The sequence below is a fragment of the Mangifera indica genome, chromosome 5 (assembly GCF_011075055.1).
Source record: "Mangifera indica cultivar Alphonso chromosome 5, CATAS_Mindica_2.1, whole genome shotgun sequence".
NCBI lineage: Eukaryota > Viridiplantae > Streptophyta > Magnoliopsida > Sapindales > Anacardiaceae > Mangifera > Mangifera indica.
Genome location: NC_058141.1, coordinates 3,811,807 through 3,834,712, shown reverse-complemented (window position 1 = coordinate 3,834,712; position 22,906 = coordinate 3,811,807). Strand labels below are relative to the sequence as shown.

General features: G+C 35.8%; 2 protein-coding genes and 1 long non-coding RNA gene across 8 annotated transcripts; 2 read left to right on the top strand and 1 right to left on the bottom strand.

Annotated features, from left to right (window-relative positions):
* The first annotated feature begins 3,015 nt into the window (after positions 1-3,015).
* LOC123215819 (nuclear pore complex protein NUP155-like) lies at positions 3,016-4,416 on the top strand. 3 transcript variants are annotated; one of them, XM_044636071.1, is made up of 3 exons: positions 3,016-3,264; positions 3,364-3,529; positions 3,958-4,416. In XM_044636071.1, the coding sequence occupies exons 2-3, from the start codon at positions 3,371-3,373 to the stop codon at positions 4,129-4,131; spliced, it is 333 nt and encodes a 110-aa protein (XP_044492006.1). In that variant the 5' UTR covers positions 3,016-3,264; positions 3,364-3,370; the 3' UTR covers positions 4,132-4,416. The 3 variants fall into 3 exon arrangements, 2 of the variants coding, with proteins under 2 accessions (XP_044492006.1, XP_044492005.1); XM_044636070.1 differs by having other exon boundaries at positions 3,016-3,529; XR_006502167.1 differs by having other exon boundaries at positions 3,016-3,529; positions 3,896-4,416.
* A 6,313-nt stretch (positions 4,417-10,729) lies between these two features.
* Positions 10,730-13,112, bottom strand: LOC123215821. Its single transcript, XR_006502168.1, has 2 exons — positions 12,361-13,112; positions 10,730-10,910 (listed from the first exon to the last, which is right to left on the bottom strand). It is a non-coding gene; the product is annotated as an uncharacterized LOC123215821 (long non-coding RNA).
* Positions 13,113-14,413: 1,301 nt separating this feature from the next.
* LOC123215818 (nuclear pore complex protein NUP155-like) lies at positions 14,414-22,042 on the top strand. 4 transcript variants are annotated; one of them, XM_044636066.1, is made up of 7 exons: positions 14,414-15,922; positions 16,014-16,428; positions 16,628-16,824; positions 17,560-17,880; positions 20,249-20,467; positions 20,666-20,994; positions 21,753-22,042. In XM_044636066.1, exons 5-7 carry the CDS (start codon positions 20,261-20,263, stop codon positions 21,868-21,870), a joined length of 654 nt encoding a protein of 217 aa, XP_044492001.1. In that variant the 5' UTR covers positions 14,414-15,922; positions 16,014-16,428; positions 16,628-16,824; positions 17,560-17,880; positions 20,249-20,260; the 3' UTR covers positions 21,871-22,042. The 4 variants fall into 4 exon arrangements, with proteins under 4 accessions (XP_044492001.1, XP_044492002.1, XP_044492003.1 ...); XM_044636067.1 differs by having other exon boundaries at positions 14,414-15,927; XM_044636068.1 differs by lacking the exon at positions 17,560-17,880.
* Positions 22,043-22,906: the final 864 nt, after the last annotated feature.

The window sequence follows — 22,906 nt, the reverse complement described above, 5'->3', positions numbered from 1 at the left end:
CAAATTACTTTTTATAAAATTCAGTGTTGAAAGTACTCTTTTTACAGTAACAATGATAACCAGTAAAATTAATGTTAATTTCATAAACAAATAAATGAATAAAAATATTTTATTATTCTTAGCTTTAACCATCATTTTTACAAGATTTTAAATCTCATAAATTTGTGATTAATAGGTATATTTAAAATGTAAATATCAAGTTGAAAAAATAGTGAAGAAAATTTTGAGAAAGGTTTGATATTTGAATGAATAACCGAATAAAAAAATGAAATAAAGATGAAAAAATGTAAACAATATTATGGAGAAAAGAATAAGGAGGTGAGAAATACGAATGACTCTATCTCATTTAGTCTACCTCTATTACTTATTTGTAGAGTTAAATTCGAGTCAAACCAAGCTTGAACTTGTTTAAGCTCAAACTTGCTCTTGAGCTTGTCAAAGTTCTCTCACGCTGTTTAAGCTCAACTACTTAAAATGATTTGAGCTCGAATTGAGATCAAGTGAGCTTTGAACTTAGCGTGATACAGTAACTAAGCAACAAAAAAATAACTACAATAACTTTTTTTGATATGATAAATCGAAATGATGTCCTTTTAATTGATTCATATAAAAATTTTTTTGGGTTATGAGTTTGATAAACTAAACATTTTTCAAGTTTGAACTCAAACAAAAAAATTTTTAACTCTCAAGTTTAAACTTGAACTCGAATTCATTTAAATCAAATTTATTTTGGACTTATTTTAATCAAACTTATTTCAAGTTTTAACAAACTCAGTTTGAATATACCCCTTATTGTTTATTTGCTCAACAATTAAATATACATTTTATAGTATAATATTATACATATGAGGGGCAAAATGGGTTTTTGACAAAGTCTGAACCCCCTCCCTTTGCCCCTGATTTTGGTACTATAAGTTTGTTATGTAGGACAACGAGAGATTTTGCTCGCAAATGAGAGGGAATTCCATAACCATCACTGTGTCTGCAACGGGAGATTATCTTTGCCTCTCAGATGGAGCTTCTCCAGCCCAAGATCTTTCAGCATCATCTTTTCTGTTATGGCTGGAGCTAGTTTGTAGTGTTTGTTTTGATTGTTTTAATTAGAGGTGTCGATGGGCCGGGCCGGACTGGCTCAGGCTCGGCCCATTGGGCTAATGGGTCGGGCGGGGCCCAAAGTCCAAACAGTAATGAGCTTTCGGGCCGGCCCGACCCATTAATATATAAAGGCCTAAGGCCTGGCCCATATAAAAATGGGTCTTAAATGGGCCGGGTCGGGCTGGGCTTTAAATATTTAAAAAAATTATTTAAAATTTTTAAACACAAATTATTTTTCAAATTATAAAATATAAACAAATATATACTATGATAATATTCAAATGGGTTGAATTTATTTGATACTTGATCCATTTGTAATATTTCGTAATGATAAAATTAAAATAAAAATAAAATTATAAACACAAAGAATTATTATTTATAAATTTAGATATTTTCTGAAAGATAATTGATGAGAGAAAATGAGATTGAAAATATAATAAAATAATTAAGATTGAGAGATTTGTAAATGAAAGTGAAAATGAAAAAAAATTGAATAGATTTATATAAAAATAAATAAATAAATTAATTAAAAAATTAAAAAAAAAATGAAGGCAAAAGGCAGAAGGTAGAAACCTTGCTTCTACCAAAAAAAAAAATTAAACAGTATCAGGTCGGGCCGGACCAACACATGAGTTTAATATTAAAAGCCCGAGACCCGGCCCAATAGGCCCGTGTGCCTAGCCTGACACACTACAATATGGGTCGAGCTTTCTCGTGCCGTGCTTTTTTTTGTGTTTCGTATCAGGTTTCTATTCGATCCGGCCCAATTGATGTGTCTAGTTTTAATGCTTACTAGGTGGTGTTTAAGGCTTTTTGCTGCTTTTTCGTCTTCTTGGGTTAGTGTGCCGGGCTTTCTCGTATCGTGCTTTTTTTCGTGTTTCGTATCGAACCTCTATTCGATCCGACTCAATTGACGTGTCTAGTTTTAATGCTTACCAGGTGGTGTTTAAGGCTTTTTGCTGCTTTTTTGTCTTCCTGGGTTGGTTTCTTACTTTACTCCTGGGTTTTATATTCTTCTGTATCTAATTTTTTATTACTATCTTATCCCTTATCTTATAAGATAAGGCGGGTTTAGGTTGTTTTGGATTTTTCTTTCTTTTTTTCATAAATCTGTGTCCTACTTTACTGGCACGCAAAACTTAGGGGTGTCCTTGAATTATTATTATTTTTACGGGATGATCCAAAGCTGAATTAAACATTAGGGTTGGTTTAAATATAGCATTTTAATCTCCCCTAAAGTCTAAAAAATAACAGAGGACCCCTCATATGAAATAAAAATGGTATGTTGTGACTTATGGTGCGGTTAATTAAAAAAATTTTTTAAGAAATTTGCCTGCAAGAAATAGTCGATCATGCGCAAGTACCATCTAACCTGTTAATGTCATCATTCGACTTGTTCAAATTGAAGACCGAAAACATAGGAAGTTCAACTTTTAAGATTGAAAAACATGCCAACGTAGAGGGTTGAATTCATTTTGGATCAATTTCAAACTAAACTCTGATTGAGATCGACTCAAACATAAACAAATTTGAATTCGCTTAAAAATAATTTAATTTTAGATTTGATTTAAATTAATTTAAATTTGACTTGTTTATGATAACAAATTATTCTAACTTGAATCGAATTTAACATTAAAAGCCAGTGTTTTCATTGCTCTTAAGCTAAAACCCAAAAAAAAAAAACACTTTTGACCATAATAAAAATGTATTTAAAAAATTTTAAAATTTTAAGAGTATTTATGATAGTTTTTAAAATGGTGAATATACGATATGATATATGAGTTGATTATCATGATTATTGTAAAGAAATCTGGTTGGGTATTGATTAGAATTTTGGACGAATTAGGTTTTTATTTTTGTTATTGGTTTGATAATATTTGAAGATCCGTTAACCAAACCAATTTGAAAAAAAAAAACCGAAGTTTGAAAGAACCAGTGCCACGACTACTTTTCAAGAAAATGCTTAATTTGCCCGCCATTGGAAAAGCCTCTTAAAAACCCTGTTGTTCCCACCCGCTCTTATCGTCTTATTACAATATTAAGTCTCTTAAAAAAACCCGTTCCCTCTCTCTTCCTCATTTAAATTTCCTTCAGTCTTTGTCCAACCAACAAAATCAATTCAGTTCAACTCAGCTAGCTCTTCCTCCTCCGTTCGGTTCCCCAGACACAGTAAGAAAAAACCCTAGAACTTTCTCTGTGTTTCTTGAAACAAAGTTTGAATCCAACACAATCCACTCTGGATTCCTGATTCTAGGGTTTTCGTTTCAGCATCGACATGTCCTGGGAGGACGAAGTTGTTATGCGCGATGTCGCCAATGCGGGGCTTGTTGTCAGCGATCGCATTGGCGGTGAAGCTGCTACTCAGCTCGACGTTGAAGATGCCCTAGAAGCGTCTAGATACGCTAGCCACCCCTATTCTACTCACCCTAGAGAGGTACAATGCGCATGATTTTGATCGTTATTCGATAGGTGAAATTGAATCGAAAAATTTCAGCATCGTGTTTATAATAAAGGAATAGATATGGTTCTGTTTTTTTTTTTTTCCATCATAGGAATTAGTAACATTCAATGCTCTAATTTGTGATTTTAAAAGTTTTTAACTTTTAGCATTTACTTTTTTCAGCATTTAGTTTTAAATTGGCAATTAAATATCAATTAAATATGATAATAGATAAGGAATTGTACTTGTTAAAACGCATGCATTGCGAGCCTTATTAGTCCAAGTCATGCAATGAATTTGTGTAATGTGTGAGTTTATTTGAATATGAAATGATTAATGAAAATAAACTATTGATTGTAGCTAGTGAAACTGAGTGGTAGGGAAATGGCACATTATGATGCAGTGTGATAATAATATTTCAGTGGCTGCCTCTGGTTGAGGTGGTGGATTCATTGGACTTGCCTACAGTACTTGTTCAAAGATATAATGCAGCTGGTGGAGAAGGAAATGCTTTATGTGGAATATTTCCGGAGATACGGAGAGCATGGGCATTGGTTGATAATTCCTTGTTCCTTTGGCGTTTTGACAAATGGTAAGATCTTTTTATTTTCTTAAACTAATAGTTGTGAAATTGGCCACAGTGTCGTGGATTGTTGATGTAAAATGGAGATGTAAATTAATAGAAAAGTCACTAAGGCAGGGGTAGTTACTAAAGTTGACCAAGTGTCCATAGAGCTCTAGTGGTTATTTCGTTATTAAGCAATTTGTTGGCAATTGAAACACAGAAATATTAAGAAATGATGTTCTGATTTCTTAAGTTAATATATCTTTGTATGAAGGCTTAAAATTATTTGAAGAAGGCTGATGGGAAATATTTGAAATACTTGTGTCAATGGTAGTGCTTAGTGGGAAGGTCTTATGTAATTCCACTTATCTTGCTAGTGAGAGAATCTTGGGTTGAATGGTTGTAACATTTCTTCTGTATATTTGTATATGATGAAATCCTGCATGATATAAAAATATAAGAACAATAATAATGATTAGTGGTATAGATAATGAAAGATAAATAAATGTATATTTGTCATGGTTTTATAAGATGTGCACTTATGATATAGTATCTTATTCATACAAAGATATTTCTGTTATTTGTGTGATTGTTTCGGTGCATTTCCATCAAGACAATGCAACAACACACAAACTCAATTCTGGAAATTACTATTTATTTGACACAACAACAATTTGTCTCTCAATTTTAACCAATCAAATGACCTCCAAATCTTGCAAATTTTATATCATTGCAAAAAACATTCAAAGAGCTTTTTAACGATATATAATGTCAATCACAACTCAATCAACAAGGTATTCAAAACTAGCTTCAAAGTTTGCTGGCAAAAACTGGAATTTGCAAAAACATACATTGTGAACAGTAATCCGAGACATACAACACACATTCAAGTGTTCACACTTTGGATTTCAAGGAAAACATAAAATGTAACCAAGATATAAAGGAAAGTTCCACCAACCTTGGGGTCTTCCACTACCAATCTTCCACCAAGAATGATTGGATAAAGGAAATGAGATAAAAGCCAACAAAGTTTTTTTCAAATTTTCATTCAAAATGCTAACCAACCTATTACAAATGAAGATTCACCCCTTTATATAGGAGACATGGATGACAATGATACAATATTTCCCACAAAAGTCAACTAAAAATGACACGAATTAAGCTAAGCCATTTATTCTAAACCAAACCCATACATAGTAATTAAGTAAAGACAAAAGTTAGTTGCTTTTTCTTTAACTTTAGGAAAGATGTTTCCTAACTAAAATAACTAAATTCTAATTTAGTTCCAATGTAACTAAAAACCAATTTTGGGCTCTTTGAGCTTCTCAAAATGATGCTTGGACGTTTGAGCCATTGATGGACTTTCAAAGTCACACTTTTGGATCAATTGGAGCAAGTTGAAGGTGCAATGCTTCCTTTGGCTTGGGATTTGCTAGAACTTCATTCTTCTTGGCTTCAAAAGTTGAATGGAGACTTGCAGATGACTTGGAACCCAAAAATGACAATGGAGCCGCGTATACATCATCTCTCTCTCTTTTATATGTTTATTGGGAATTAATTCACAGATTATCTTTACATGGTCATATTTGACCATAACTTCATATTTATGATTAGGGATGGCCAATGTCCTGAATACACTAGAGAGGAACAAGTTATTTGTGCGGTTGGTCTTGCCAAATCTAGACCCAAAATTTTTGTTGAAGCTATCCAATACCTTATTATTTTAGCAACGCCAATCGAGGTAGTTGCCTGTACTTTTTTCTTTTTTTCTTATGCAAATGTAATTTTATTTATAAATTTTTGAGTGGAGTTTTTGTTATTTTCTTGTGAAAAGCTTTTATTCTATAGCAATATAAAGTATGTTGGGAATCTTTACATCCTTGTTTTACTAATTTAATTTATTTAAAAATTAAATTTAAGAACAGTGGGAGAAACAAAAGCATTGCTTTTTCTCCAATGCTATGATGTTATATATTTTATCTCGAGGATATACTCCTTGCATGTCATTTGGCCCAATTTAATCTACTCATTAGGGTTATGTTAGAGACAAGTTAGGTCATGTTACTTTTCACAGAACGTTATCTGATGCTGGAACAAGTACAAAAAATGCTTGTTAGGAATCATATAGTAGGAGCAGCTATAACACTCTTTTATTTCTCTATTAATTAGTCAAATTCATGACTATGAATATCCAAGGATGCTTTTATTTTAATTATTACAGTAATTATGTCGTTAGATTTTGATTTGGAGGTGAATGGACAAGCTTAGTGGTTTGTCTTTGCGAAGCTAAAGAAAGATGCTTTGACATACCCATGACATGAACAAATGCATACTTACCCAGGAATGTAGCTGCCCACTGTAGTGTCATGCATTTGTAATATATTGAACCCAGTGCTTTATTAATCTAGTCAGATTATTTGTCCTTAGGTCAAAATGATTGTTTATAGTAGATATTTATAGCTATTTGAATAATTGTTGGAGACTCAAGTGATTGACATGTAAGATAACTTATAATTTGTTCTATATTACATCTTCATGAATCTAGGTACTTATGTTTGCATTGTACATTTTACCTATGTACTGGAAGTGATAACCTTTTACATTATGCAGGATTGTACCTAATGACACTTCTTTTGGTTCTTTCTTTCGCTTATGTCTCTTATCCCTTGGAGGCCTTCTTCTAGTAATAGGTTTTTAGGAGAATCCCATTTATTTGGGTGTGGATGGTGGACATGCTTTTATGTGAATTCCAAGTTTAAGTTACTATAATATAATTGACTGGAGCTACCCTCCAAACATTTTGAATGGTAAATGATATGAAAGCACTCCTTTAGTTTCTTATTATCATGGCCTTCATGTTACCTAAATACTTTTTAAATATTTTTATCAAATACTTGTCATGTCATTGGTCATTATCATTTTCCTTATCATTTTTATATTGTTTGTCTCACCACATTGAGCATTATTTTCATTTATTGTGTTTCACACAGTTGTCTTTCTTTGCAACTAATTGTAGTATTCTTGTTCAAGATCTTGTTGTTTCTTATTAGCCATTTCTTTTATCAGTTGATGCTTATTGGTGTAGCTCGTTCTAGAGGAGGTGATGATACAAATCCTTATGCAGAGATTTCAATGCAGACTTTACCAGGGTATACAGTGCCATCAGATGGAGTTACCATGACTTGTATAACATGTACTGATAAGGGGCGCATTTTCCTGGTAGGCTGTGATGGCCACATCTATGAGTTGCATTACACAACTGGCTCAGGCTGGTACAAGCGCTGCCGTAAAGTATGTGTTAGGATCCCAAGTGTAAGGTATGAGACTTGAATCCTACATTGGAAAGTATGAGCAACTAGTGTGGGGTTTATATGGCCTTGACCTTTCCCATCTCAATAGCTAGCTTTTGAGGTGTGATTCTCCTAAGGTTCGTATCATTTGGTGTCAGAGCATGGCAACGAGAATGGAGACGCGAGTTGAAGCATTAGAGAAAGAGATATCTGCAGTAAAACAAGGAATGGATGAAACGAAAATGCAGATAAGGGAGTTGAATTCTAGAATAGGAAACATGGGCTTTGATGTGGAAACTATTAAAGAGTATTTGAGAGATCTTAGAGAGACAACTCTTGGTAAAGATGGTGGAGATAAAGGCAAGGCACCAATGCATCCGGAAACCTCCCATTCATACTCACCGCCGACGGGGGAACCATCTGGACCACCGTTAGGAAGGGCAGAAGAAGTTGTGGGAGAGGAGAGGATGAACCAAAACTTGTCAGTAGGGGAAGAACAAATTGGAGGCAACATGAGGGATTTACAATACCGAAGTTTGGACCTTCCACTGTTTAATGGAGAAGGGGCCTTGGATTGAGTGTCAAGAGTTGAAAGGTACTTCAATGTGAATCGTTTGACGGAACAAGAACGTCTTACAATTGCTGGTGTTTGTATGGAAGGCGAAACACTCCACTGGTTGCAATGGAGGGAGAAACGCCAAGCGTTCGCTGGTTGGGACCACTTTAAGCGGGAGGTTCTGCAACGGTTCCCGTTGCTAGATGAAAAGATGCCATAGGAGGAGTTGTTCTCACTGCATCAGATCGAAACTATCTGTGAATACTGCTCCAGGTTCGAACTACTATTAGTAACCGTCATAGGGTTGTCTAAAGATACGTTGAAGGTAGTGTTTATGAACGGATTGATTGAGGAGGTCAGGGAAGAAGTGAAGTTATTCAACCCACACACTTTAGAGGAGATGATGGACAGAGCACAACAGGTAGAGAAGAAAAACAGCGTCATCGACGCCAAATATGTATTACGTCCAGGGCGAGCTAATCCTAAAAACACAGTTGGGTCGACTCGACCTTCTTACGCAGCTCAATCCAACCCAGTTCCTTAAGCCACTAACAACCCAAATACTAGACCTCATTACACTATAGTAACCAGCCTAACCCTCATCTCCAACGTAGCCCAAACCCGTACACATACAAACCCAATCAAAGCAACCAACCCGGATCCAATCCCCTCTCTTATGACCCACGTTCTTCTCCAACAAGCAAAACATCCACTTTTAGAGCTCCAATGAGTTCTAGAGCGTCAACCTCATTTCCATGGCATGATGGTAACTATCGACGCCTCATAGATGAAAAGTTTCGTGCCAAGGTTGAAAGAGGCTTTTGCTTTTGTTGTGAAGAAAAATTTGTCCTAGGTCACCCGTGCCAATTTCGTCAACTCCGAATAATGATTTACAGTGAAGAAGAGCAGGAGGAGGGAATAAAAGCAGAAGAGGAAGAGAAGGAAGCTGAAGGGAAGAAGATGACCGTGAGCCTCAACGTCAGTTTAATTGTGGGCATTGGAAACCTGAAAACTTAAAAAATGATTGGTGAAATCAAAGGGAAAAAGGTGATTGTGCTGATAGATAGTTGGGCTACCCGCAACTTTCTCTTAGAGAAAGTGGTGGATGAGCTGAAAATTTCAGTGAAAACTACCAATTTTGTTGTTGTGTTAGGAGATGATTGTAAGTTCCAGGGGAAAGGAAAATGTGAGAAGGTCACATTGTGGATACAGGGGGTGTAGATTACGCAGGATTTTCTCCCCTTCCGACTTGGAGGGTAGATGTGATATTGGGTGTGGATTGGTTGCGGTATAATTGGGAAAGGAAAAGAATTGAATTAAAGGGATAAGCGTCTTTGATGATAAGGGAAACGTCTCTGTAATCATTGGTGAAATCAATCCGCCCTGAAGAAGAAGTATATTGGGTGAAGGTAGCTAAGAAGACGAACGAGGAAGATTCGGAAGGAGAGAAAATCCTACCTATAGTGGAAGAGATACTCAGAGAATTTAGGAATTTATTTGGAGAACTAAAGGGCTTACCTCCCAAAAGACCACAAGATCACACAATTACATTAAAGGAAGGAATTCAGCCCCCAAATTTGCGGCCATACCGATATCCTTACTTCCAGAAAAATGAGATTGAGCGAATTGTGCAGGAGATGATGGCAGCAGGTATAATCCGCCCCAGTTTGAGTTTTTTTATGAGTCCCATTATTTTAGTGAAGAAAAAAGACAGAGGATGGCGATTTTGTGTTGACTATCGAGTCTTAAAACGATGAATTAGTGGATGATTGACGAATTACTGGATGAATTAGTGGGGGCAGCAATTTTCAGCAAGTTGGATTTTAAATCCGGGTACCACCAAATCCGTGTGAGGGAGGAAGATATAGAGAAAATTGCTTTTCGAACACATGAGGGACATTACGAGTTTCTAGTAATGCCCTTCGGCCTAAGCAATGCTTTTACCACCTTTTAGAACCTGATGAACACAATTTTTCGCCCTTATTTGAGAAAATTCGTTCTTGTATCTTTTGACGATATACTGATTTATAGTCGAGAGATTAAAGATCATTTGTGGCACTTGCAAGTAGTGTTGAGTTTGCTTCGAGACCATCAGCTTGTTGTCAATAAAAAAAAAAGCGACGTATGCCAACGAATGAAGTATGAGGCCATGTCACCATCAAGGTTGTTACAGCCATTGCCCATTCCGAATCAAATATGGGAAGAATTATCAATGGATTTTATTTTGGGGCTACCAAAGGTGAAAGTAATCGATATGATTATGGTGGTAGTTGATCGGCTCTCTAAATATGGGCATTTCGTGACCTTGAAACACCCATTCACGGCTAAAGATGTGGCAAAGGTGTTTATTAGGGAGATAGTATGTCTTCACAGATTTCCGAAATCAATTGTAACTGATAGAGACAAGATCTTTATGAGTAGTTTTTGGAGAGAATTATTTAAGGCCGCAGGGACAACTCTTAAATTTAGCTAGGCGTACCATCCTTAAACAGATGGACAAACGGAGGTTGTTAATAGAAGTATCGAAACTTATCTTTGGTGCTTCTACAGTGGACAACCACGAGAATGGATTAGATGGTTAACTTGGGCAAAATTTTGGTATAACATCTCCTTCCATTGTTCAACTGGGATGACACCTGTAACATCCCATTTCGAAACGGACCCTTAGCGGTAATTAATAAAATTTTTTTTTTTTTTTTTCGCTAATGTTAACCATCAAATACAATTTAATGTTTGTGAAAAATCATCACATAATACTTATTGGAATACAAAAGAAAGTTGTATCAAAATGTCTCAAATTAAAATTCAGTGAATATAAATAGATTGATAGTTCCAGAATGCGTGGATTCCATAAAATAAATTATTGTGAAAATGATCAGAATAGAAATAAAATAAATATAGCCAAAGCGCAGTTCAACGTGTTGATCTACTCGCCTCCCCGCCTGCCTCGTTATTTTTCCCTACCTGCAACACCCCAAAATAAATATATAATTTGTAACAGTCAGTAGACTTTTTAATAAATTTGATATTTCATATGGATATTTTCGACGGAGTCTCACCGTCACATCCATCCCGGATGTACCCAACTGAACACCCATCTCAGGTGCCTCTTACGTCATCATTTTGGAGAGTATCTGTTTCAATTATATATCCATTTTTACCAAATCTGAACACCCGTCTCAGGTGTCACCCACGTTGATATCACATATCAAACTAATTCTGTTTTCTCTTTATGCGGAATCAAGATGTCTCATTAATTAGCTATACCTTTGTTTATAGCTATCTTAATCTATGAAATTTTTATCCACTAAAGTTCAAAGATTAACCCACGGAAGCATCATCCAAAGCATTGAACTTTCAATTCATTCATTCAGCCATTAAAAGAAAAGAATTAATTATATATATATATAATCATGTTATTTACTTAATAAATGCAACAAGCCAAACTTTGCACGATAAGGCGCATGTAACACATTATTATTTTATAAATTCAACAATCCAGTTCTCAGCACATGCCAATTTCAATCATGCAATCCAGCTCATGATGATGATTCATCCAAAGAGATAAAGCATACATTTAATACAAAAAAAATATCTAGCATAATTAGCCACTCAAAATTTTCCACAACTTCATGACAACCAGGCATTCAGAGTATTACTGGCATTTATACATGCACACCATAACGCGTACTGATACATACATGCCACTGCAGCTGAAAAATAAGGTCTAATGCATGTTGTAATATTTTCATCTGTAACTGGCGACGGAAATTCTACCTTTAAGCCAAACGACGGAAGTTTCCGCCTTTACCAGGTGTGTATATTGTACGTTTAATATGCAAGATATATTTCTGAGCAGTACGTCATTTATGCCGATAAACTCTAAAAAAAAATTCTGATTTGGAAAGACAGCCACATTCACAGAATCCTTCCTTCTCTTCTTTCTTTTTTTTTCTCTAAGCGTCTATCCTAAAATCCTCACTTTCAATCCTCATGGAAATCAAAAGAAAATCTCAACAGCATAATCATACACATATATATACACAAAATCATATTCACAGAAAATTATTGTAATAAGAGGTATAGACAGCCTATGTTTCTTTTTTTTTTTTTCTGGAAACCATTCCTAGACTTTTCTTTCTTTGTATGTCTAACCACCGAATCACATTCCATCAATTTATGCAACGATTATTTCAACAATTATATTGCAACCCATCATCACCGCTTAAATAATTTTGAATTCCCGTATGCATTCATACACTTATTCTCCTTATATATATACGTAAAGAATACACATATATAACCATAATAACTAAACATCTGGAAACACTTATATATATATAAACACACATAAAAATATCAACTACTTTCATAGAATATAGATGCAGTAGGGAAGGGTGGTTCAAAAGCCTACCTCTCCTCCGGCGATCACGTCCGTCTTCGCGTGGCAGTAGTCTCCTCGATGACCGCTTTCTCTGACCGGCGAACAGAAGATTCTTCTTTCTCTTTGGCTGCGTAAGAAAATGTTGCTGGCAATGTAACAACTATGTAGTGAAGATGAGAATACTTTTCTTTGTGCAAAAGAAACAAATATGAAAACCCAGCAGAGAGCCCTCTGGAAAACTGTTTCTTTTCTTTTATGTCGTTATTCCTCCAAAACGGCTTCCAGGAGAGTTATATCTAGCAAGCGTTACTCAGACAAGAATAAATGGCAGGAAGAATGCGTTACGCCTGCGCACAAATGGTGGGAAATAGACTCTGTGTTTCTCATAATCTTTTACCTAAACAAGTGGCTTATAAATATACATACATATTTTTATTCAAATAATTAGCAAAATGGCCAAATTGCCCTTTTATTAATTTAGGAATATTACAACACCATTTAAAACTGTATATGGGAGGAATCCCTTTCCAATTTTTAGATGGGTTGAAGAAGACTCAAGGATAGAAGGAGTAAATGCTCTCATCAGAGAGAGAAACTTAGTGCTAGGTAAACTGAAACTCAATTTGCAGAGCGCATGAAGAGGATAACAAACAGAGGTCGTAAAGAGGTTGAGTTTGTTGGAGGAGATTGGGTCTTTTTGAAGCTTTAACCATACCGATTGCATTTGTTGGCATCACGCCCGAATAAAAAAGTAAACCCCCGATTTTATGGCCCTTTCGAGATTGAAGAGAAAATTGGTTAAGTTGCTTATAAATTGAAGCTTCCAACAACGGCTAAAATTCATCTTGTATTTCACGTGTCGCAACTGAAAAAACAAATTGGGAAGGCAGCTCAGAGCCAACCTCTACCAAAAGGTTTATGTGAAGATGAAGAGCTAATGGTACAACTTGAATTAGTGAAAGACTTTCATTATTCTCAAGGGAACCGGGAGTTATTAATCAAATGGAAGCATTTGTCAGATTTTGAATCATCATGAGAACTTTATGAGAATGTTAGGAGACTTTTTCCCCACCTGCACCTTGAGGACAAGGTGCCTTTGGATGGGCGGGGTAATGTTAGGTCCAAAGTTTATGCAAGAAAGAGAATTAGGAGAGAAAATAACATGGAGACACTTGGCGGCAGATTAGAGAGAACAGTTGGCAACCAGTAGACTAAAGGTACAGAAACAGAGGGCAGACAACAGGCTATTAGAGGAGAAATAATCTAGTGTGCACACAAAGGAGACATTACTGCAGATCAATAGAGGCATGGGACCATTAGTACGTACATGACTGACGAGGTGGCAACTTAGAGTGGCCAAGCATTAATGAAAGATTGGAAATTGATATAGACTTGGAGGTGAGAAAGAAAGGGGAGAAGAGCATTTTGAAGGAAAAATAGTATATGGGAGAGTTCCAGCCTCTCGAAAGCTGGAGGAATTAGGTGTGGAAACGTCAAGTCATTCCAGCTGTTGTTTTGGCTATTTGATTAATATTCATAAACAGTGATTTAGTTATTGTGTTATTTGTTTATTTCACTGTTCTGTTGTAAAAAGGGCACAAAAGAACTAGAACTTTGTATATCATTCCAAAATATCGAGTGCAAAAATATCCCATTTTCATTTTCAAAAAAATATCAATATCATATTTGCATAACAAATATTGTTCCCTTGTGATTATTCTGCACGTATTGCTTGCAAAAGTTGAGTGAAGTTGCAGTAAAAGTGTTGTGAGCTGGGAAATCCTGTTGCCTTGTTCCAAGTCTGTAACAAACGTGGTATCAGAGCCATCACCATGTTTCCCAGTTGTAATCGTGCAACACGGGTGGTGACGCCGACATTGCAGTGTTCGCCTGGGGCTAGCAAGGAGCTAGAGCATAACCAACCCATGTGGGCATCGGGGTTGCGGAGCGTGATGGTATGTTAGGATCCCAAGTGCAAAGTATGAGACTTGGATCCCACATTGAAAAGTATGAATAACTAGTGTAAGGTTTATATGGCCTTGGGCTCTCTCATCTCAATAGCTAGTTTTCGAGGTGTGGTTCTCCTAAGGTTCTTATTAATATGCCTCACTGCTGGTGTTGGAAATGTGATTTCAAGGTATTTATATTTTGATGCTGCAGAGTGATAATCCATTTATGCACCCCTGTTATCTCATAGTGATGATTGAATCTTGTCTAAATTTTCAATATTTTATCACATTTTTGAATTTGCAAGTTCAACCATGTGATATTTGAGACAAAGAAGTAATGTGTCTTGCACTCAAATTTGGTAGTTGCAAATAAAGGTTTTACTTACACCATATTTGAAAATTATGCTTTTATGATTTCTAGTTGGATAGTACAAAATTTATTTAAATTTGGAGCTGTTGACCCCATCGTTGAAATGGTTTATGATAATGAAAGACAAATTTTGTATGCAAGAACTGAGGAAATGAAACTTCAGGTTTTTGTTCTGGGGCCAAGTGGAGAAGGTCCACTAAAGAAAGTGGTTGAAGAAAGGAATATTTTCAATCAAACGGATACACATTATGGAGGTAGACAATCAACAGGACCAAGAGTCTCGAATCGATCAACAAAACCATTGATAGTCTGCATTTCACTTTTATCGACTGTTGAATCAAAGTGGTTGCACCTTGTTGCCGTCTTATCAGATGGAAGAAGGATGTATCTTTCCACTTCTCATTCTAGTGGTAATGGTGCAAGTGTTGGAGGTTTGAGGGGATTTAACAATCACCAGCATAGACCAAGCTGTTTAAAAGTCATGACAACTAGGCCTTCTCCTCCTTTGGGGGTTGGTGGAGGGCTTGGATTTGGAGCTATATCTCTTGCTGGGAGGAATCAGAGTGAGGATCTGTTATTGAAGGTTGAAGCAGCATATTTCTTAGTTGGAACCCTTATCCTTTCTGATTCATCACCATAAACTATGTCTTCTTTTCTTATGGTAAGCAAGGACTCAAGCTCACAATCATCTTTGTCTGGTAGTTTGGGGACAAGTGCTAGGACTTCTCGAGCACTAAGGGAAACAGTGTCTTCTTTTCTTGTTGAAGGTCGAATGCTATCTGTGGCTGATGTTTTACCTTTACCAGATACTGCTTCTACTGTTCTATCCTTGTACTCAAAACTTGAATTTTGTGAACTTGAAAGCTTAGGGGAGTCCTATGAAAACGCATCTGTAAAACTTTGGGCAAGAGGTGACCTTTCAACCTGACATATACTGCCAAGGAGGAGAATTGTTGTTTTTAGCACCGTGGGCATGATGGAAGTAGTTTTCAACAGGCCCATTGATATTTTGAGAAGGTTGTTTGAATTGAACACATCAAAATCGATCATAAAAGATTTTTTTAACTGTTTTGGAGCGGGCAGGGCAGCTTCAATGTGCTTGATGCTAGTTGCGAGGATAGTTCTTTTTAGCTGTGGAGTGTATTGAAAGAGTTGCTATAACTTCAGACTCTGAAGAGAAGGAAAATCTTGCTAGAGAGGCCTTCAATTTCTTAAGTAAAATCCCAAAATCCACAGATTTACGAACTGTTTGCAAACGCTTTGAAGACTTAAGGTTAGGTATTAACCGAATTATAGGTAGTGCTGGTGCTGTTTAATTTGTGTATGCCTGAATTTGATTTCATTTTTTTATTGGCTTACTGCAGGTTTTATGAAGCTGTGGTTCGCTTACCTCTGCAAAAGGCACAGGCTCTTGATTCTGCAGGTGATGCCTTCAATGATCAAGCTAATGCAGCAACCAAGGAGTTTGCTCTTGCACAACGTGAAAAATGCTATGAGATAATCACATGTGCTTTGCAATCTCTAAAAGGTGATTCTTCTCCTAGAGAATTCGGGTCCCCTGTTAGACCTGCTGCTGCACGATCTACCATTGATCCAGCCTCACGGAAGAAATATATATGCCAGATTGTTCAGCTTGGTGTGCAATCACCAGATAGAATATTTCATGAGTACCTGTATAGAACTATGATTGATTTGGGTCTTGAAAACAAGCTGTTGGGGTATGGAGGTCCTGATTTGGTGCCTTTTCTGCAAAGTGTTGGTCATGAACCCTTACAAGAGGTTTTTATTGTTTCCATTGTGTTATTGCATTTAACTTTAGAGGAATTAGCTTGATCAATTTCTCAAAAAAAAAAAAAAAATCGAAATTTTGTGATGAAATTTTCACAGTTGTAGTTGTTTACTTTTTTAAGATGTTAAGAGCATGTTTCATCACAAGTTTGAATTGTTTGTTATTCTAATTTCTCTCTTTTTCTTGTAGGTTCGGGCTGTGTCTAGATTAACATTAGTGACTTCCCTAATGAGTCGAACTATCCCATCAAATGGAGCTAAATACTTGGATCTTTTGGCATGATATTATGTCTTGAAACGACAACATCTACTTGCGCCTCATGTTTTGCTAAGGCTTGCTGAAAGAAGATCAATTGATGCAAATGATGCTCCTACTCTTGATCAGAGGTTTGAAGTTTTTTCTCTTCTTTTCATTCTTACCCTTTTGTTATTTCTCTAAATGCAAACAATGTTGTGGATAGGATCAAATGGCTATCAACCTACTGTTGAATGGAATTTTTGTTTTATCATTTAGAATTCAACAATGATGTCTATATAAGGAAAAGTCGGCTAAGTTAAATTTGGTTTGGAATTTGATTGCTCAAGCAGATATTTGGCTTTTTTTAACCCATTAAAACCTAGTCTCAGCAGTCAAGTGGGTTGTTATCATGAAACATATGTATGTTAATTTTAATCTTAAGTTCAATATATCTACTCTGCATATGACTAGTTGAATATGTTTCTAGAAATCCTTCAATCCCTTTTACATATTACATGTACTTCAGGGTTAAAATGGAGATTATTGCCAGACCTTACAACTTTGGTATTCAAGAAACTTATGGGATATAATACCCCAAGTGGATGGCCCCAGGGGGAGTTGAACCACTGACCTCTTGGTTGAAACCAAAAGCCTTAGATACTTGACCCAACCCTTGGGATTATATGACCTGTAGCTGAATTAACCTTAATTTCTCAATTTCTAATTCCATTATCAGATTAATTTGTTAATATAAACAAATTAAACCACCTTAATGCTAGTCTTGTGTGTTTTGGTTCCTACGATGTATAGTTTGAACTTCCATCAATAATTGCTCTACATTTGTCATTGTCAAGTGTCAATACCTAAGTAATGCAATTTTACAGGCCAAGAATGCAAGTAACAGTGACAGTCTAGTTAGTTCTTCTTGAGGTGCTTTTGATAATGGATTGTTGGATTTACTTGAAGGGAAGGTCACTATTCTTCAGTTTCAAATAAAAATCAAAGAGGATCTGGAGGCCATAGCATCTAGTTTGGAACCATCAGGTGACATGTCTGCTCAAAATGTACCAGCAGCTAAAAGCCATTCTTCTAACAATACTGACTTTGCAAACACTGTCTGAGAAAAGATCAAAGATCTATCATTAGATTCGAAGAACATCACTCAGTTATATGATGAATATGCTGTTCCATTTGAACTTTGGGGGGTACACCTTTTATCTGTTTCCATTCTTGCTTCCATGATTATTGTCATTTAAGTTGATAATTGTTTGTCTTTCTTTTGGTATCTTAAACTTCAGTGAATTGATGGCTTACTGGAAAGACCATGGTTTCTTTTCTTTCTGACCTTCCATCAGAAAACCCTTTACATTAATTGAGATAAATGAAAACTAAATATAAGTTTGAAATCTTTTCTTTAATTTGAAAACAATATGATAGAGACCTGGAGAATGTGAGGATCTCACAAGCTGACTTCTGCCTCTGATGGAGTGCACTATCAAGGTTCCCAGGAAAGCTGAAGTCCTCCAGTGGTTGCTGTTTGCTCTTTCGTTTAATGTAACAGTGAAAGGAATGCGAAAAATAGAAAGAAAAGTGTTCTCACGATATAATAATTGATATCAATTAACATAAGTAAAAACAGTTTGCATTTCTTTTGCCCTACAGTCACAAAGATTAAGCAACCACACTCCTAATTAAAAGCTATCAGTTCCTTCAAGAGAACAACACACCCAAACTCCCCAAAATGATTACACAACTCAAAATAATATGGAAAAGAACAATGTCACTCCAGCTTTCGAGAGGTTGGAACTCTCCCCCACTTCCTTTCTATTTCCTCGGAAATTCTGTCTCCCCCCTTCCCGACTCCAGATCCCTATTTCTCAATTCCATGCTGCTGTTATCCCAATCCTTGCTTGCCAACTCAACTCTCAATATCTTCATAATTTCCTTCTTTTCCAGCATGTCCCTAAGTTTTTGCTGCCTGTTTGCTGCCAGCTGCTTCAGAATCACAGCCCTCTGCTAACATAATTTGCTTTCCAGTATCTTCCTTTGCTCGAGCCTTGGACTCTGCCTTCCTTCCTCCTTTCTTCTTCTTCACATATACTCGGGCTCTAACACAATACAAGGTTAGTTTCTCGATCTATTTGTCCTGTGTGATTCATGAGACATTTATATTGTTATAACCACTTTGTATTATGATAATCTTCCTTTTTTGTGGTTGTATTTTTTTTTTTTTAAAATTAATTTGCTAGTCTATCTAATAGTGCCATACAAACTTGGCTGAAACTTTACTCTTTGGTCACGATATGTGGATTATTCACTTGAATTGTGTTTTTACTTCTTCATTGCTTGAAATATGCACATTATGGACATATAAAATTAGTATAAAATTGTTTGACAAGGTAGAATCATGCTGGAGATCTATGGTCTAAATATCTATTGGTCCCAAAAAATATTTTCCTTAAAGAAATGAATTGGTTCTTGGTGCTGTAAATAAATTTGTGATTGTAAAGTGGTTTTTAAATTTCCGAGAAAATTTAATTTAATGTGGTACTTGGTAAATTGAAAAAGTAAGGTCATACCTGGCTAGAAAAGTGTGAATCATCCTTTGTAAGTATATCTGAATATTGGCTCAAGCTTCTGAAATAGTATTGGTTGTAACATATCACTAGTGTTTGCTTTCCCTCTTTTTCCCTGACCTATAGCTTACATTTCCAAGTCATTTTTGCTCTGAATCCCTCTTTGGAAATTAGTTTAGAAGAAACCTAAATGATGGGGATGTTGCAGTGCTCTTTCCCTAATTCTGCTTATTGAGGATGTGATGTTTGGAAACAAGAACATATGTGCACAACCTTCTGCTCTGTCTTCGATCTTTTAATAATTAGCTCTTTAATTACCTCTTCTGCTTTCTCCTCATCCTTTAAGATTCATTCATTGTGTGTTAGCCTTAAAACATTGTGTTTGCCCGAGGGAGGATTAATACTTGATGCTAAAAGAAAACAGGTCTTTGTGCTTGTTGTCTCATTGGTGTATTATCTGTAAAAACAATGGGGAAAGTATTGACCATATTTAGCATCATTGTTCTACTACTTTCCAGGTGTGGCATATTGTTTTTAAGGGAAGCCACATTGGTTTGAATTGAACTTTTTTTTTTCAGTTTTTAATAAAAAATTTGGAGATGTGTTGTTTGGAGTTGGAAAAGGGGAGGGTGTGGGGTGGTTGATTGGAAGGTTAACTGGATATAATCTTCTTTTGGGTGGAATTGTAGGATTTCAGCAGATATCTTCCTTTTCTTTATTCTTAGTTGGACCTTGTCAATAATAATAATAATAACAAGAAAAGGCTCTGTGCAAGGATCAGCTTATTTGCTTCTTTTTCATTGCTCTTTTGCTATTTTTATATTTTGTCTTGTCAAATGTAATATTTTGTAATAATGGACCTTATTTCCAAGCAAATCTTTTAAATTTGTAGAGTAGTTTATTTACAGTGTCATTCCCAGACCTTTTTTTCTTCAATTTGATTTTACATTTCATAAAGCAAAAGTTTTTTTTTTTTTTTTTCAATTACTGCTTTCAGATATGTCTACAAATGCTTTACTTTGCAAGCTATTCTGGTGATACCGATAGTAGCATTATAAGAGAAACCTGGGCTAGACTTATTGATCAAGCTCTTTCAGAGGGTGGCTTTGCTGAAGCTTGTTCAGTGCCGAAGAGGATTGGTTCCCTTGTGTATCCTGCGGATGGAGCAGTTTTACCTTTGGACACTTTATGTCTGCAACTTGAGAAAGCTGCACTGGTACTTTTTCCATTTTGTGTTCTTATGCATGCTTTGACTTGTGTATGTTTACTGCAGAACTGCTCAACATAGTCTCAAATTTCCCAGATTCTGTTTGAATGTTGTAAGGTTTCCTTGGAGTGGGGTTTACTATCTTTGCCTGTGGTTTATGATTTCTTTTTGGGTTGTTTTTCTTTAAAAAAAAAAAAACCTTTGTAGGAGGTATTGGATTCAGGAGCTGAAATTGTTCGAGATGAAGATGTACCAAGGGCTCTTCTGGCTGCTTGCAAGGGAGCAGTTGAACCTGTATTGAACGCTTATGACCAATTATTGTCGAATGGAGCTATTTTGCCATCTCCTAACCTCAGATTACACCTTCTTCGATCCGTTTTTGTGGTATTTAGAGAGTGGGCAATGTCTGTATTTGCTCGGAGAATGGCTACAAGTTCTACTGGAGCCTCTCTTATATTACGTGGAACATTTTCAGTTGAGCAAACAACTGTCATAAACCAAGGGATTCGAGATAAGATCACCAGTGCTGCAAACAGGTTAAATTCTTTTTCTTTTCTCTCTCACTCACTCTCTTTTCCATGTAGCATAATAAATGGTTCATTTTTTTTTAAAGATTAAATGTGATATGGATGGAGCAGTAATGAAGTTGTCCGGACATCTGTTTTGTTAAAACAGGTTTACATATATTTTCTGAAGATTTTAGTTTAGATTTATGATAGAAATCCTTGTATTGCTTCAGTGGAAAATATCTTTTTTTTCAAACTTGTTTTACCTGAAATGTTGGACCATCAATCATTGCCTTTGACAAATTCTTCACAGAAGTTTTAAGTTCCCCAAGTCTGGCCATTTTTGTTCTCCCGACAATTGTCTGCCTCTTTTTTTGGCATAATGATAAATTTTTCTTTATAAAAGAAAGCAATATCAAAGGCGCTAGAAATAACTTAGATAAACTCAAATTTACCTTGTTAGGAACAAGTGTCAATATCTACTGCTTGCTGACATGGGGCAAAAGAAGGGAAAAAAATGTTAGAAGGACTTGAAAAGCATATTTGTTTTTTGAGGGTAGCACCAATTGCTATATCAGTGACTGTTTGGCAATGATCATTTCCTTTGTTCTTTTCCCTTTTTTTCTATTTAAAGGTTTACCATTTTGTTTGCAAGGGTGGTTTTATGGTTTTGATCTAACTAGTGGGACATATTTTGTCGCTTGCACTAATGAATTGGCATTATATGTATGGTTTCATCATGTTTACAGTGTAACATTTAATTCTGTTCTCTTTGAGTGTGGTATCAGGTATATGACAGAGGTACGGAGACTTCCCCTTCCACAAAGCCAGACCAAGGCTGTCTACAGAGGATTTAGAGAACTTGAGGAATCCCTAATAAGTTCTCTTTCTTTTACTCGATTTTGATTGTTTCTTCTTTATGTAATATTGTATGATGAAATATTTTTTTTCACGGGTTTTGCCAATAAATAATATTATAGGTTCAATGTTGGAAGTGCTCATATGCTTAACAGTAGACAGTTCAAATGTAAAAAATGCTGTGGTTTTATCGAAAAAATATCAAGAGCTTGAATTCTCATTCCTAGCTGCCGTGTGTAAGAAATTGGAAACTGTTAATGCCTGCATTTTGGTACCAGCTCCTTGGTGGGAATTGGAGTTGCCCTTGTGCCTCTGTAAAGTGGAATGTTCCGATCTGCAGTTTTTGGCCTGTTGAACTCATGAAGCTGGAGAAAGTTTCTTGTTCTCAGCCTTTCCATTTTGCAACTATTTCCAAGATATTGCAGCTCTATATGCCCTGCCATGGATATTGGTGAATGTTCAAACTTACAGTTATGAATAACGGCAAGAGGTGACAGGCCACAGTGACTGACAATGGTTATGAGCACACAGCTGCCATATTTAGGTATATCTTTCTTGCTTCTTGGTCATTGATTTTGTTTTTGCTTTAACTGTGCTTCATTCAGATTCATTGTCCACTGCTTTATTTAATCAGAAGTCATGTTTATTGACTACATTAAGAGATTAGATTTCTCTCACTAAAGGGATCAATTTTTTTGCAAATCGCCACCCTAGCTTGAGCTTTGATCTTCGAAGGTTCCCAGCTAGTCCAGAGGGATTTAAATTTGGATGGCTGTTAGTACTCAGCATGTGACAATTCTTTATTATTTTTACAGCCACCATCTCTCAACATGTTCACACTAAGAAACACTCCCATTTAAGATATTGCCGAGAGTAAAACTATGTGTAAAAACATTTTTTACTAACTTATCACGTTGACGTAAGGTAGGTGAAAAGTCAACAATGTATTATTGAATCATATGTTACGTTAGATTGTATGAGTAAGTTAGTAAAAAAGTGTACGTGAATGTAGTTTTATTATATCATCAATTATGATGAATTGAATTCATACATTTGTTTCTAAGTAGGCAAAAGACGCCCATAA

What these genes read in the sequence shown, in the direction of transcription:
- LOC123215819 (XM_044636071.1), top strand. Translation starts at nt 3,371, where the DNA reads ATGTCCTGGGAGGACGAAGTTGTTATGCGCGATGTCGCCAATGCGGGG. An exon ending in ATTCTACTCACCCTAGAGAG is followed by an intron (nt 3,530 to 3,957) that starts GTACAATGCGCA and finishes ATAATATTTCAG; the next exon opens with TGGCTGCCTCTGGTTGAGGT.
- LOC123215818 (XM_044636068.1), top strand. Translation starts at nt 20,261, where the DNA reads ATGCTTTACTTTGCAAGCTATTCTGGTGATACCGATAGTAGCATTATA. An exon ending in AACTTGAGAAAGCTGCACTG is followed by an intron (nt 20,468 to 20,665) that starts GTACTTTTTCCA and finishes AAACCTTTGTAG; the next exon opens with GAGGTATTGGATTCAGGAGC. An exon ending in ATCACCAGTGCTGCAAACAG is followed by an intron (nt 20,995 to 21,752) that starts GTTAAATTCTTT and finishes GTGTGGTATCAG; the next exon opens with GTATATGACAGAGGTACGGA.